The following is a 17277-nucleotide window of genomic DNA, read 5'->3' as shown; positions in this document are numbered from 1 at the left end:
CGAGGAGTCATACTCATTTTTCTACTACTAATATTATGCTTGAGGCACGTATCTAACACCACTAACCTATACTAACCTATACTGAGTGTTAAATTTTCTCCAAGGACGAACCTTACAATCTTTATAATTTTTATATCCCTCTTTGTAATCATAAAAAAGTTCAATTTACTACTTATTACTCTCGCTTTTAAAAGTAACTAGGTATTCATCTCTCTTCTTAAAAAATAGATTAGCTATTATAAATTCATAAGTTAACGCGAAATCTAATATAACTTTTCTTTCTTCATATCTTGTTCCAAAATCATAATCCCCATGCACCATATCATATTCCTCCTTTCATACTCATATATGCCCATTACGATCTCCTATTAAAATCATCTTATTTATTAAAAAATTTTGGACTAGCTTATCTAGGTCTTTCCTAAATCTATATTTGGTGACTTCGTCTAATCGTACTTAAGGTGCATATATTCTAATTACAATAATAGCATTTTTCTATCTCGGTCTTAAAAGTTATAATCTTATCTCCCTTCCTAACTACTCTTACTTCGCCCTTTAATGAACTATCTACAACAATACCTACTCTATTTCTCATTTTACTTTTTCCTATGTATCATTAATTAAACCTGAATTCTATCAACTTTGTCTTATCCAACTGCAATTTTGCTCCAACTAGTCAAATATCTAGAAGCCGAAAATGGCGATCATGTGGATCATGCAGGCAGAAAAACAAACTGAAAGATGGAGTCGAGTGGCCTTTTATCACACTAAGCAAAGAAGGCAAACAAGTGTGGCTTCTTGTGAGATCAAGAGTAGATTCCAACGAAGGAAATGGTGTGACTAGCAAGTGAGCATGATAAAGGAACAGATGGGCAATGTTAGGGAAAGATTTGCATTGCCAATGCAAGAGGTCCAGGTGGGGATGTGGGGAAATGACTACCAACACGTTGTAGTCTCTCCCAACGGAAAAGGGAGTGACCCTATGTTTGTTGAGAGGAAACAAGCGAGGTTTAGCAGTGATGGATGAAGGTGGAAACAACTCCATAATGATGGCAGACATAGATTAGTGGATGGGAAAAATTATCGAAAACAAATGCCTAATTGGTGGTGTAGAGGCGACTATGGCACTACCTAGGCAATGACAATGACAATGTTGTAAGCAACAAAGAGTTACCTGAGCGAGAATCAAAGACTGAGATAGCTCACCAGGAATAATTCAATTATCCTAGTCTTATTCAAAAAGAGCATGAGCAGAAGAGGACACAAAGACGTCGCAATTGTTGACAGGGTACTTGCATGAAGTAGGGTTCATGAACTCCAAGAAGCAATCAAAACTAATAGGGAGAAGAAATAAGGAATTCAATTTTTAAATCAATTGATGCAGAACGAAACATCTGAAAAATAAATTTGGCGAAGCACTAGGCTAATACCAAATTAATGTAGCACAAGCTACTAAAAACACTGAGACTCACAAACAGAGAAAATATGATAGATTGAAACATGACGGATACTAACCCCTCCACTTCTATAAAAAAGGACAATATAAGACCAATTCTTTATGAAATAATGCCCTACCTTAACTATAAAAAATTAAACATTTCGTAGAAGTTAAACATCTTGAAAATTTTAGTACAACTCTTAAAATGAAACAACTTGCATAAATTTAAAAATTTAAAGGAGACCTTATATTTATCTCTAAATCGCACACGGATCACCCTCAATTGAAGGAAGAAGACCCATTCAATTCAGCGCACAACACACTATCTATTACTAACATGATACATTATATAACTAAAAAATCTTAGCAATCTTAGCATACACTACTCTTGTTTGACAAAATTTGATGAAAATTAAACATGAAACAGAATTTATCTGTGTGACCAATTTATGTTTAGTCATAAGGCCAAGAAACCAGCTAAAATCAGCTGTAAACAATACCTACTAGGTAGGAAGGTTATGATAAAATCAACCACTACCAACTTGCTCTTTACTTGTTAAGGATCAAGTAAAAAATATTTCAAATGAAACCACGCAACTTGCAAAGGTGAGCTAGGCAGAAAATTATATAAACACACTATGATTCAACATGACAAGATTTGAAGACACAAGAATAAAGGAATAATGAAGGTGATAATTTGGAATCCAGGCAGACATTTCTCTACTAGGATTGACATGACAACCTACAAAGAAACAAAGAAAAATGTGTTTCTGTATCGGCAACCGCTATCTAAATATAAATATATTAGTATCTAAGCATATGTCATTCTCTAGTGTATGAAACCGTAAAAGCATGATGAATTTGAATGATCAATCTGGAGCTATTTTCATGGGAAGGTACAAATTCAACTTACCAGGTAATAAAGAACATTTTCACTTCCCACGAAAATAATAGAATAAGGTTATGAGATGGAATCAAGAAATATCTAATGATTAAGCATAGCAATGATTTGAACTCACTTGATATAGAAGTCAATAATGGTGTCATTGATAAAAGTTTCTGGTTGCAGAAGATCAATATCTCTTTTGTTGATACAGACAGCATCAGGATCTCCCTTAGGGTAGACAACATCTTCAAAAGAATCTTCAATTCTGAAAAAATTGGAGTACGTTAAGGATCTATGACTCAAAAATCAATGAATAAACAAAATGTCTCACCACTAAAATAAAATAAATGAGACTTGTATCGATAAAGTGTTCTTCTGCAAATGGCATGAGAAATTTTAAGAGTTCTTTTTGAGTAATCCTACACTCTTTTCTTTAAAAAGAAAAACTAAAGTAAGAATTAGGGCATACTAAACCAGATACCATCTAACACCATAAAAGGGAGAGGCAGAGTACTAAGCCACATCCTAAACCAGTATACCTATAATTTGGTATTGTTTCTGCAAAAGCTTTTTTGTAATTTCTTAGTTTCTAACCAAATAGAGTAATAGAAACTATCTAGCCTTTATGCATTTCAGTCAACTAGCACAACTATGGGCCAACAACCACATGAACCCCATATTGAGATTTAGAAATCATTCTCTTTCTGTCGGCATGGTGAAACTAAGATTTAAAATTTCAAGTTATGCCAATATTTCAGTCTTGGGATGCAACAATTCAGTTTTTGTACTGCATCAAATTGTGATGATACAGTTTCAATACGTTTTCCATTTTAAATATGTATATTAATTTTTAAAAATATTTTTATTAATATTTAATTTTTATATATGGCCACTATTGATTTTATATTTCAAGTCTTAACTATTGAGTTCGTGTTTTGATATATACACTCGTGAGATATTTGATGCTTATTAAAGTTTTGCAACGGCTATTAGTAAGGTATAAATTCAAATTTTATAATTGTATTATTATTGTACATAATAAAATAATAGTTTTATTACAGAGACATTGAGTTCGAGGATTTATCTAAAATGATGTCATGGGCTTCGATACCTTCGGAGTTAAACTTTTATTTGAAAGATATGATATTAATTCTTAAAAAAATTAATTTAAAAAAAAATTCTCAAATATCTAAAAATATTAAAATTAATTTTAGTTTAAGAATAATTTTAAAAATTAGTTATCATTTTTATAATTATTTAGAGATTTAAAGTTATTTTTGAATGTATTTGAGAGTTTGTATTTTAAAAATAATTATTTAAAATATTTAAAATTATATTTTGAGAATTACATATTGCTTTTAGAATATTACAAGTAATTTTTTACATGAATTAGAAATTTTGAGATTTAATTGGTTTAACTCAATTTTGTTACTTTTATGTATACAATTTTTTATTTTATTATATACAATAAAAAAATATTACAAAAAATAAATAAATTCATATATATAATATAAAATCGTTATGATAGTTATAACTAATTAAATATAACAGTCTATCAGTTTAATTATTAATAAATAATAGTATAACTGCTAATTGTAACAGCGAATTAATTGATATAAATGAAAAATGAATTATAACATCATAACAACATTTATATTGAAACTGTTTTATAATTAATTAATTGACTATAACATTGAATAAGTTTCATAACTATTTAATCATAACAGTTATTATAAATTAATTATAAGTGAATAAATTCAATATATCAATTTAATTATAACTGCTATATTACAACATTAGTCTAAATGTTATAATAATATATTATTATTTTAACAAATAAATAAATAAAAATTGTTCCAATTATTATAACAATGATATAATAATTAATTAAATATATAAAAATCAAAGTCACAATAATTTTCATTATAGCTTTCTCATCACAACTTTTCCTCTTCTCCCTTCCCCATCGTCACTCTAGTTCTTCCTCTCTCACACATGGTGGCAAAAGACGAATACGCTCGCCCCCAACGCCCCCGCCAACCCATCCGAGGGCCAACACGAAGGAGGTAAATCACGGGCGGCTACTAGCCTTTGGAATAGTGACTAGCACATAAAGGAGCCATTTACCTCGGCTTTGCCGAGATTCAAACCCAGGCCTCATGGTGGCAACACCTCATGTGGTAGCCATTAGTCCCATCCGAGGGGACAACTTCCTCTCCCACACATGATTCGATAGACAATCGCCAATTAACATTAGTGATAGTCTCCTTTGACCGCTTATCTCACTCATTTATTACCAATTGTGAATAACCACGGCTCTGAAGAAGAGTTATTCTAACACATCTCGTTGTTGCTCGTGGCACTTGTTATCTCTCATTGTCGCTTGTATAACCTCTCATCAACACTCATGCTAATAAACCCATTAATCCGTTAAGTTTATCCTAATTCTCTATTCCTATCATTCCAAATAAGGTTTTCTTCATTCGAACCCTTAACATAAAGTGGAGAGGGCACAAACCAAATGCATTTAAATGAGGTAAGTTGTAAGCATCTTCTTCTTCGGCTCCTCTCCTCGTCCACCTAGGGGCAACCAACACCACTCACACACCTACAACTGTTGCTGCATCCCATCTGAAACCCAAACTCTAGCTCAGAATGAAATATTAACCTTGATTCGCATATAGTGTAATATTTCAAGAAACCCAAACCAAAGAAACCAACATACTTTGTTACCTACTTATGGAAATCAAAGGATATGTGTGTAGAACAAATGCAAGATAAATGAAAGTCTCGTGTCAAAATAGTTTCTTTTGTTTAGGGAAGAAAAGGAAGAATAATCACAATGAAAGCTCATGAAATATAGGTCAACAAGAGTTTTTTGTCTACTCTAATTTCCACATGCATAAGAATATTAGAAAACAACATCAATGCAGATAGCAAGCAGCGAGTAGTACGCACTCTGTGAACTTGTCCCTAGAAAATAATGCATTGGAACCCACAGAAACATCTTCCCATATCTTGTCTCTGAAAGTAAAAGAAGATTAATAAGAAGACATTCATAAGGAAACATATTCATGAAAGTTAATTTAGATAGCATTAGGCAGTCATCACGTTAAAACACAAAGACATGGCAAATCAGTCATTCTCTTCTATACTCAGCATCACGAATGAATTAGTACATGCGTGCAAAAACATTAGTTGGGCCATGTTAAAGACCATAACAAGTGAATGAAATAACAGGGCTAATTGAAGCGACATATTTAGCAGACCAGAGACCCAGAGGCACCATTTCTTCACTATTTCAAACATAGCTATTATAACTATTTATGGTGCAGTTTCCAACAAGACAGACAATAATTGGTTCAAAAGCATTAGTTGAATATTAAAGAAATGATTCAGCCATCATTCAAGAAAGCAGTTCATGAACAGGCATACAATTTGTTCTCATTCACAATTAGCCTGGATTTGCACTCAGATGAGTGAGCATACACCACTCATATAGTATCCAAATTGTGATGGTGATAGCATTCAAACGTTAAAAGACATGCATATCAGTTTAGCTTTTAAACGGCATTGTTTCAACAATGGAATCCAATTTGCTTGGTCTAATAAAACTAATATATGTTGAACTAAACTATCTTTTATAGCTGCTTATATTGACCAAAAAGTTAGATATGTATCTCAATATTCATATATACATATGAACTAATCTTTTTTTTCTAAACCTTCAACTCAAACATGATACATTACTGAAAATTAAGTTGATATGCATCTCAATATTCACATATACATATAAAGTAACCCAACAACAAGCTGCATATGGTTTTTTTTTAACCTATAATTCAAACATGTCATTGGCTACATTGGACTATGGCAATGCATCATACATTACTGAAAATTAAGTTCTTCAAGGAGGAAACAAATTGAAGCTAAATGGCTAGCATGATTTATAAGTTATGATACAATAATACTTGCTCAACATATTAATGAATTTCATGAGAAACAGGAATAAGATATGATAAACTAACTAGGCATCTGTTAAGTTTGGGAAAATTGAAACTAACCAATTGCATTAAAGACAACCATCATATTGGCATATATAGATTCATCATAAAACACTGATTGAGAAGTATCAATGTGGAACAAAACCCACTACACCTAATACCTCTATTACTTTTAACGCTCCTTGAGCTTGAGCATATAACAGATGCTATATTCTGAGACTGGCAATAGGGAGCAAACTATTATAATCAGAAACTTTACCACAGAACTGGAACATTCAAGTGTTGACATAATGATTTTGAGGTCAACTTTACATATAATTTGCTGCTAACTATTTATATGGGGTTGAATGTTGGCTATGAATCAAGCATACGAACAAAAGATGAGAGTCGTAGTGATGAAGATATTATAGTGAATGTGCAAGCATATGAAGATGGACAGAATCAAAATAAGAACACTAGAGAGAGTAGGGTTATGCCTATTGAGAAAGAACTTTAAGAGACGCGATTAAGATGGTATGAAAATGTATGACCAATAAATGATTTAGTTAGATGCTGTGAAATCATGGTGGCAAAAGGCGAATACGCTCGCCCCAGCGCCCCCACCAACCCGTCCCATTGTTGGTGCGGGAAGCATCCGATGATCGAACCTGAGTTTTCATAATGGCAAAGGATTCAAAGTTAAGGTTTGTGGTGATCGACCATGTTGAATAAGTGTTTCAGGAAAGTCCTAACTGCGGTTAGGCAAGGGGAAAATCCTAAGGGGTGGTAACCTTAGGTCCTAGGGGGCGGTAACCCTAGGTGAGGGAAAATCCTAAGGGGTGGTAACCTTAGGTCCTAGGGGGCGGTAACCCTAGGTGAGGGAAAACCCTAAGGGGCGGCAACCTTAGGTCCTAGGGGGCGGTAACCTTAGGTCCTAGGGGGTGGTAACCCTAGGTGGAGGAAAACCCTAAGGGGCGGTAACCTTAGGTCCTAGGGGGTGGTAACCCTAGATGGAGAAAAACCCTAGGGGGCGGTAACTCTAGGTCCTAGGGGGTGGTAACCCTAGGCGGAAAGTCCAGTCGGTCTGGAGGACCGGACTAGCATCAGGTAATCTCTCCTGAGGGGAGTAGGTGAGGACGCGTTCCCCGTAGAGGGAACAGTAAGCGTCGGGTCGACCTAGGGTTTCCGGTTGGGAATCCGAAGTCAGACTCGGACAGTCCAAAGACTGTCAGTTCTTCTTTACTATGTTTTATCAGATTCTAACATTGTCTTGCAGGGTATTTGCTCGGACTAACCTTGTTTTGTAGGAGAGGAACCTGCTGGAAAAAGGTGGTCCGGGCGCCCGGGATGGATCCGGGCGCCCGGGATGGATCCGGGCGCCCGGAACAGGTCCGGGCGCCCGCGACCAAGTTTTATCCCTGCCGCGACTTCGCCACGTGGAGCATCATGGTTGGTTGGCCACTTCACACTCCAGGCGCCCGGAAGGGATCCAGGCGCCCGGAATGTCATATAAAAAGAGGGTCGAGGGTGCAGCCAAATAACAACAGATTCTAAGCTTTCTTCTGTGAAGTGCTGCCAACGAGACGACCTTGACGTGCTACAACTCGACGTCGACGACCCGAAGCTCAGACTCTTCGATTTTGTGTTGTCGTTATTAGTTTACTTATTGCATTAATTGTAATTCAAATTGTAATCTTTCCGATATTATAGTTGTTGCCCACCGAAAGCGGTCAAGGACCGCGGGCCTTCGAGTAGGAGTCGTCATAGGCTCCGAACGAAATAAAACATCTACGTCTGTTGTGTTTGCTTTTACTTTCCGCTGCGTTTCTACTCTGTATTTTAAAATCGTTAAAATAGCCACGAGCGCTATTCACCCCCCCCCCCTCTAGCACTTTCGATCCATCACCCAAGGTCAACACGGAGGAGGTAAATCACGGACGGCTACTAGCCTTTGGAATAGTGACTAGCACATAAGGGAGGCATTTACATCGGCTTTGCCGAGATTCGAACCTCAGACCTCATGGTGGCAACACCTCATGCGCTAGCCACTAGACCCATCCGAGGGGGCAGATGCTGTGAAATCATGATAAACACACATATTAATCAAGGGAGAGAAGACTAAAAAAACTTGTTAAAAATAATAATAAAATATAAAATTTATTTAAATATAGATGATGATACAGTAAAAGATCAAACTCAATGACGTAAGAGGATAAGTATAGCTGACTCATTTAGTGAAATAATGATTGGACCAAATGATATTTGATTCGACTTCACTTTGGATTATAGAATAGAGCCTCAAATTGTTTCTATAAAAATTTCTCAATTTAGCATCAACTTAATTCCTCTTCTTCAACACTAACTAGGAACGGCTTCTCTGGTGAAGCTATTATAATAAAAAGAAAATTAAGGTCACAATATTAGGAAATGATTCTATCCATGATCTATTAGCAAAGCATGGGCAGTTGAGGATAATTTAAAGGAGTTGTGTGATTTGTGTTCAGGGGTTGATTTCCCATATGATAAAAAAATTGGATTCAAGCCTAATCAACTTTAAGGTTGGTAGTTAGGTGTGGAGAGCATTCACATTCAATGGGGTTTAATATTTAGACTCTGAGTTGGAGATAAGTTGTTGAGCTACACATGAATCAAACTAATTGTTAGATAAATAAGGTCAACATGCAATTGGATTTTAGAGTTAGTTAGGTCTAATTGTTGAGCTTGGTGTCATGCCAACGAGCACGGCTTGAGATCTTATACCTTGTACCTATCATGTCAATAACCTATTAAATAAATTAGTAGAAGTAATGTATATAGGGTGAAAGATGAGAGCTTTTGAATTTATCTTTCCTAATGTGAAAGTTTAGGGGAGCGTCGGGTGTTTTATGTGACCGTAAAGTATCTCTTAAACTTAAAGGTAAGTTCTATAAAACCGCAGTTAGACCTGCTATGTTATATGGAGCTGAATGTTGGGCTATGACTCGAGCACATGAGCATAAGATGAGAATTACAGAGATGAGGATGTTAAGGTGGATGTGTGGACATACGAAGATGGACAAAATAAGGAATGAGAGCATTAGAGAGAAAGTCGGAGTTGCATCTATTAAGGACAAACTCCGAGAGACACGTTTAAGATGGTACGGACATGTACTTAGACGACCAATAAATGCTCAGGCGATGTGAAACTATGATAAACATGCATATCAAACGAGGAAGAGGAAGACCAAAAAAGACTTGGTTAGCAATAATAAAACAAGATAAAATTTATTTAAATATAGATGATGATATAATAGGAGATAGAGCTCAATGGCGTAAAAGGATTCATACAGCCGACCCCACCTAGTGGGAAAAGGCTTGGTTGTTGTTATTGTTGTTGTAATGTGAAAGTTTCACTTTGCCCCTAGAATTATCCACTTTTCCATTTCCCTTCTAAAACTATCGAAGCCATGAATTTAATAATTTTATTGGGGCAAAATTTTTTGTTGACCTAACTTTCCCATTTATGTTTTTATCCCCTAAAATATATAAAATTTAGGCTTAATAAAGTAAAAACAAAATATATGAAATTAAATTTAGTAGTATTAGAAATAGCAAGACAACCGTTAAGATATGAGATCATGAGTTCCTTGTAACCAAAAATTTTAATCTAGCAACATCTTTACAAAGGATGGAAGGGTTGATAGAGATGTGTTAAATAAGATACAAGCAAGATGGTTACAATGGAGGAAGGCATCAAGTGTTTTTTGTGATCGTACCTCTAAAACTTAACAATGTTAAGCTATAAAGCGAACACACAAGCAAAAGATGACTCACATAGATGAGGATGTTAAGGTTGTGGGACATACAAGGATGAACGGGATAAGAAACAAGAACATTAAAGAGCAAGTCAAGATAAAATTCATTTAAATATAAGTAAGGATATATTAGAGGATTGAGTCGAATGATATAGGAGGACCAATATAGTTGATTGCACTTAATGAGATAAAAACTTGATTGTTGTTATTACTGTTGTATCCCTCGAAATTTTATAAATTATATTTTATCCCTCAATTTTGTTCCCAAAGTTTGGCTTAACATTGTTAGGTAGTTTAACTAAGAAAATCTAATTGATTTTGACAATAATTTTGCAAGTTCAAATTCATTAGTATTTTGACAAAAGTGCACATATTTTGTCTCATTTCGTATATTAGGACATGAATATTTTAGAGAATAAATATTTTACAAAAATATTATGAGCAATTTGTATTAGTAAGGTTTAAAAACAAACACAGAAATATAATGTGCATTTTGCATTCCAATTTAATAAAAGAACTAGTCACAGTGGAGCATGTTTTTTATGGCTATTTATGCATTTTATCTTTTGAAGAGACACGTCTAGCAAATAACACTACAAAATGACCTCTCATATAACTTCTATAGATATATTTTTTTCTGCAATGATTATTATAATATTTATTGAAGTTCTTCAATAACTTCACGGTGGATTCCTAATTCCACCAAGTTAAGGCTCTATGTCTTCTTGTATTCTAATTTCATTAGCTGTAGAATCCAATCATTAAACTCTAAAATATTGCTAATACTCATCTCATGGATTGTATAGTATAATACAAGAAAGATGAAACGAACACTCAAATCAACAATCACTCATGTTAATTTTGTCAGACAGAATTAAGATAGAACAACACTCACATTCCATAGCATAAACATTCCATAGCATAAAATTCAAGAGGGAAGAGAAAAGTGAAGCAAGAATGCCACTTTAATGCCCATGTGAAATTGTGATTGTTAAAATAATTAGTGACATAACTTGCATGTGAAGCTGAAAAGTAAGCTAGTCATACCACAAAAATAAACAATGCCTCCACCAAATCAATTTCTATCAGACAACAATAATCCAATAATATGATACCCAAATTTACATGACTAGCAACAATGAAATACCAAGCTATGGAAAAAAGTAGAACACAAGTAGAGAGTCAAGTACTAATATTAATGGTATCAAGGGGAAAGAGAACAGCATATAAAAGCACACTCAAGCATCCTAATATGTAGCAACCAAAAATTTTCTAAGGAGAATAATATATCTGACAACCCAATTAAACTCCAAAAAACCAAATCCACTACAAAGCTATGTATAATGGCTGAAGCCATTGTTTGCAACCAGGGGTTAAAAAAAATCAAATTAATTAAAGCGATAATTTTAAGGAAACAGTGAGCTTCATGAAGTGACTAAATTGCAAAATTCCACAGTACATAACAAGTGACAATGCAATAGTGTGCTATGTCAAAAAGTAGAACACAAGTAGAGTCAAACTACTAATATTAATGGTATCCAATCTAAGAGGAAAGAAAATAGCATAAAGCACACTCATCATCCTATTATGTATCACCCAAAAACTTCTAAAGAGAATTGTATATCTGACAACCCAATTAAACTCAAAAGAACAATCAAATTCACTACAAGTTATGTATAACAGCAGAGGCCATTGTTCCCAACCAGGGCAAAAATAAAATATAATAAAATAAAGCAATCATTTTAAGGAAACTGCACTTCATGTAGTGACTGAATTGCAAGCAAAAAGCAAAGAACATACCTAGAGTCGAAATTCCATGTGACTTTGTATTTCGCGGTTAGATTCCTAATCTTTTGTTCCTTCTCCAGCCAATGCACATCATTCACAGAAAATATTACTTTCAACACATCTACATGAAAGACGCTCAAATATCACATCACATAAATTCAGAGGTAGGATAGAGGAGAATTATGCACTATTGTGATTGAAATATGTTCTTCTCACACATGATGGTACTTCTGTATCGCCTCACAGAAACAAAAATGGAAACAGGAACCACATTATCATCAATACAATCCATAGCTCCAATCATCATAAAGGTAAGGTGAATTTGTATCTTAGAAAATAAAAATCAAAACTTTGAAATGATATCATCCTTGAAAAAAATAAAACTTCCCAAATTGAAAATAGGCCATTTGGATTACTATTAAAAGTCAACTGACAATGTATTGTTCTGTCTACGTGCACAAAAAAAATTAAAAGACAAATATATAGTACAATTCGCTGATTTTAAGACAAATTCTCTAATGGACATGTTTTGGCACGGAAACAGTCCATTTCATGTTTCCAATTTCCGATTGCCGCTGCCCAACATCTTTCACTATAATTTCTTTTCTTATTTTTGGGAAAGATCAAGCATCTTCTATCTGAATAGATATATAATATTAATGAAGCTTCTGTGTCCTATGACAAGGATTGAAGTCAAGTCACAGCATACTCGATATGCGAGTACAAACACATACTTAAAATGGTCACACAAGTTAACTTTGTGTTTGAAAAAAATAATAATAATTTTGAGTTTGAAAACAAAAACAATATCACTGTTTAAAAAAATCAATGTAAGAATGATTTGCACCTACAGCATCATGCAAAGATTTGTTACTAGCTTTCGCTACGGCTCCGGTGGGTTCCCTTAACCGAGCCACTGCCTATGAGTCGCCGGCTCATTCTTCAACAGGCACGCGGTCAGAAATCGTATTCTCCTCCCACTGCTTGGGAGCTCACGGTTTCATGTTCTATTTCACTCCCCGATGGGGGTTCTTTTCACCTTTCCCTCACGGTACTACTTCGCTATCGGTCACCCAGGAGTATTTAGCCTTGCAAGGTGGTCCTTGCTGATTCACACGGGATTCCACGTGCCCCATGCTACTCGGGTCAGAGCGTAAGCTAGTGATGCTTTCGGCTACTGGACTTTCACCATCTAGGGTGCAACATTCATTCCATTGCTTCGCCTAGCAACACGATGCCTGTATTGCTCTCCCACAACCCCATTTTCACAGTTTAGGCTGCTCCCAAATAAACCAGTTCACTTATATAGTTATACCCTATTTTTCTTCCCAATTCTCCCAAGTCCTGACTCCCGCAGCATAACTCCACTACGTCTGAATATATTCTCCATTTTCTTGGCTCTTTCTTCTCTAGGTCTTTGTTACTGCTGCCTTCTTCTATTGGTACATATGCTCTATTTTCTTGGCTCTTTCTTCTCGAGGTCTTTGTTGATATTACAAATAGAAATGAGAAATTAAATGTTAAAGCATGAGATATGATCAGTATTTAAATCAATATCTGTTCTGGAAAATATTGAGATGATAAGTATTTGATTGTATAATGAGATGAACAGAATTTGATCAATATAACAATATGTGAATATTTGACCAGTATTGTTTATTTGTAGTTCATGAAAAATACTGATTGAATATTGTTGTTAGTATTTGATTCCTATTTTGATAATATTTTTTAATGCAGAATGCCTAGCCACCTGGACACTCACCTACCACCTAGGCATTAGCAGTCGACTAACCCTAGGTAATCACTTGACCATCTACCGCTAAGAATCACTTTTTAATACCTTGTTCGTTATTAAGAATTATTAATTCACAGTATCAGTGAAGTGCTGCAAACTTTAAAATAGTAGTGCAGCATTGGAAATTCCTTAGGGAAAGATCATAAGATCTTATTTCTCACACTTCACATAAGAAACATGTTATATGTTATTAGTTCTCTTATGAGATGTCAACTAATAAATATTGCACCAACTACAATTAGTAAGAAGACATGTGTTTCTAACATTTATCACTACTAAAAGTAGTGAAGTTCATGTCATCATTGTAACTATCATCAAGCCATGTTCGTCTCTACTATGTGGGATTAACTCATCACCTCATATCTTAACAATTATCTCATTACGTCTATAATACTAAATTTAAATTTTATATATTCTATTTTTACTCTAATAAGCCGAAAACTTTTCACTTCTAGCATTTCCTGTCGAGATTCGAGTTTAGCAGTAACTTCTTCACGTGTCTCATCTACTACTATGTCTTGGATATAGAGTTCATCCATAATTAGTATAAAAAGATAAGGACTTAGAGTTGATCCTTGATGTAATCCTATTTTTATGAGAAATGCTTTGGTTAATTACCCTAAAGTCCTCACTCTTGTCAGTACATCCTCATACATATCTTTAATTAGTCCAATATATGTTATGATAACACCTCTCTTTTTATAATTCTTTATAAAATTTCCTTCAGCACTCTATCATTAACTTCTTTTTAGGTTAGCAAATATCATGTGTAAATCTTACTTTTGTTCCCGATACTTTTTAATTAGTTGCAAGCTTCTATTGTCGACCTTTTGGCATAGCACTGAATCATTAAATGCCCTAAATGGGAATAAACTAGTAGCACTTAACTATAACACAAGTATTTTTCTTATACCTTTTCAGACACAGAGAAGCTTGAGTACCCTTAAATCAAACTGGACGGGAGGATTGTGGTATGCAGCAATGGAGCAAGTTATTGAGTTCTTTCCATGACATTCAATTTTTGTACGGATAATATTAACGTCTAATCTGGATTGGACTTGAATGATTCTGACCTAACTAGATTGATTTCACTTTCAAAAACTATGAACTGAACTTTGGCAGCAGATTGACAACTATCTCACATTTAGTTTTGTATGACAGCAGTGATATGGAAACTGGAATAAGGCCTAGGGCATGAGAACCTTTCTGGCAGGAAAGGTGCCATGTGGGTTCATCTCCTCATTCGGCATGTAATTGTCATTCCCAACTGTTATTCCAATTTGGGAGAAATGTCTCTTGCAGGACATGCTAAACCAACTCATGCTACTTGTCCTACAAAATTTAGACTATCAAATGACCATGTCAAATTTATATAATACTTAGTTAACTTTTTCCAATATATGTGCGATATACATTTAATAAATGTCTCCACTGGTTCTGTTCCTGGCACTTCTTTATGCACTAAAGAATAAGACAGGATTTTTATAATCTGCAAAACAGAAAAGCAGATAAAAGCTCCTCCCATCTTGCCTGATGGCATTCCTAACTGAAATCCAAAACCAGGAGAAGAAAACAGGAATGAATTGGACCTGCTAAGACTCCTCATCTTTGATTAGATAGGGTATCTAAATTATCTAACAACTTGCTCTATCTCAAAAAGGTAAATCGATAAGAAAGAGAAATATAAACAAATCCATACAAAGCATTAAGAAAAAGGGAAGAATTATAAAATTTGATGCACCATAGTGGTTTGATGGAATAAAGATATAAGAGACAGTAAAAGAAAAAAGTAAGAATTTATGTATAATTATCATACCAGTATTGTTGTGAACTTTATCTATTTTAGTTGCAATGTTTTCTCTGAAGCATAGTTTGACTAATGCAGAAGCTACCTGTGGTAATAAGAAATACTGCACACCATCACAGCTAATCATAAACACAAAAGTAAATTCTTTCACACCTTAGAGAGTGAAACTCACACTTTCACTCCATTGACAATCAATGTGATCTATCTCAGTAACCGCCCATTCAGAAGCAAACTTCTCGTCACTCCCACTTGCATCTGAACATTCAATCTTAACATTGTCTATCGAGAAAACAAGTTGAGATTCTCCATACAATGTGCCACCATGTATGACATACTCAGGGAAGACTGTAACTGTTAACTCATCATTAAGCTGCAAAGCTCCAAACAAGAAACAACACTTGGGTAGATTTTCCTCAACAAGGCAAAAGTAAGCAGTTCACACCATAGATTCGAAAATTAAAAGCAATTAAATAAGAATTTTATTCCAGTACAATGAATTTATATTGTATAGAGCTATAATGCATGTCTTCAACCAAGCAAAAGAAAAAATATACTGTGCAGAGAGAGAAAGAAATTAGCATCAAAAAGTAATAACTAAAAAAAATAAATTGAAGATATTTTCAGATTGGCACTTTGGCAATAAAAGAAAATAAATTGAAGAATATTTGAGAATAAAGCTACTCCAATAAATTAAAGATACAATTTGTCCATCGTTTGGATAATATTTCTATTGCAGCAATAAATAGCGAACTATTTATAATTCCTATTAAAATTATCATATTTTTCTTATTTAGAATATTTATTTTAATGAAAGAAAACTTCGACGCAATAGTAAAGTTGTTATCTTATGACCTTATGGTTACGGGTTCAAGTCGTGGAAACAACCTCTTGCAATTCAAGATAAGACTACGTACAATAAATCCAATGTGATCCAACCCTTCCGAGACCACACACTATCCTTTTAGAATATTTATTTAATATTTATTATCAAGTCCAACCTATAAAAAGAGTCCATAATTTTATATTTTCACTATTTTTTGTGGGTGTGAGAGTATACTCATCTAGATGAGGATCGTCTTTATTCATTTACTATTAAATTGAAACCTAAATTTGATTGTATACTCATGCTCTGAGCAACTCGTCGCTCTCATGATTTCCTTCATGTTGTTGACACACTCTGCTCCTCAAGCTCAATTTACCACTGCAACTTTCCTACACACATCCATTACACATCGATGATTTGCTTTGGCCATCCAACTTCTCTTCCTTCAATGGCATCAACATCTAGTGATTTAATTTTTTTTTAACATTTCAAAACATATTGTAGTATCAGTCAAAATAATTAAAAAAAAATTAAAAGAAAAAAAAATCTAACACACCACTGATCTAGCTAATAATACCTAGCAAGTGAATTTTGAGTGGTGGAAGTGACTACTAAAAATTGGCAGTTAGCCATAAAATAAAACACCCCTAGCTTGGCCATTTTCAACTAATAAAGGAAGTGAATATCACTAGATATCAAAGAAAGTTGAAGATGTTGAAAGAGCATAATGGTCTCGACCAAGATGTGGAGGGGAACAGAAAAAAAAATACGACAACCTCTAAGAAAACAGCAGTGACGGAGGAAACAAAGTCGCCTTCGAATTGGCAGACAAAGAAAGCTGAATGCCCATCTAGGATAGGTGGGAACGGTATGTGGATTTTGGAATGATTATCTTGACATTGGAGGATAACTACAAACTTTGATGGAGGGTCAAATTCTCACCAAATGTGTTTTGAGATACTA

General features: G+C 34.4%; 1 protein-coding gene across 2 annotated transcripts in view; it reads right to left on the bottom strand.

The window, feature by feature from the left end:
* Window positions 1-17277, bottom strand: part of LOC122023555 (probable ubiquitin-like-specific protease 2B) — a 44617-nt gene that overhangs the window by 12645 nt on the left and 14695 nt on the right. For both annotated transcript variants that reach the window (XM_042581710.1, XM_042581711.1), the window contains 5 exons: window positions 15664-15861; window positions 15501-15576; window positions 11902-12010; window positions 5283-5348; window positions 2458-2589 (listed from right to left, as the gene is read on the bottom strand). In XM_042581710.1, coding sequence (XP_042437644.1) covers window positions 2458-2589; window positions 5283-5348; window positions 11902-12010; window positions 15501-15576; window positions 15664-15861 — 581 coding nt within the window. The remainder of the gene's footprint in view (window positions 1-2457; window positions 2590-5282; window positions 5349-11901; window positions 12011-15500; window positions 15577-15663; window positions 15862-17277) is intronic.

This window comes from Zingiber officinale, chromosome 9B, assembly GCF_018446385.1.
Source record: "Zingiber officinale cultivar Zhangliang chromosome 9B, Zo_v1.1, whole genome shotgun sequence".
NCBI classification, from domain to species: Eukaryota; Viridiplantae; Streptophyta; class Magnoliopsida; order Zingiberales; family Zingiberaceae; genus Zingiber; species Zingiber officinale.
This window is presented reverse-complemented; position numbering and strand designations above follow the sequence as displayed.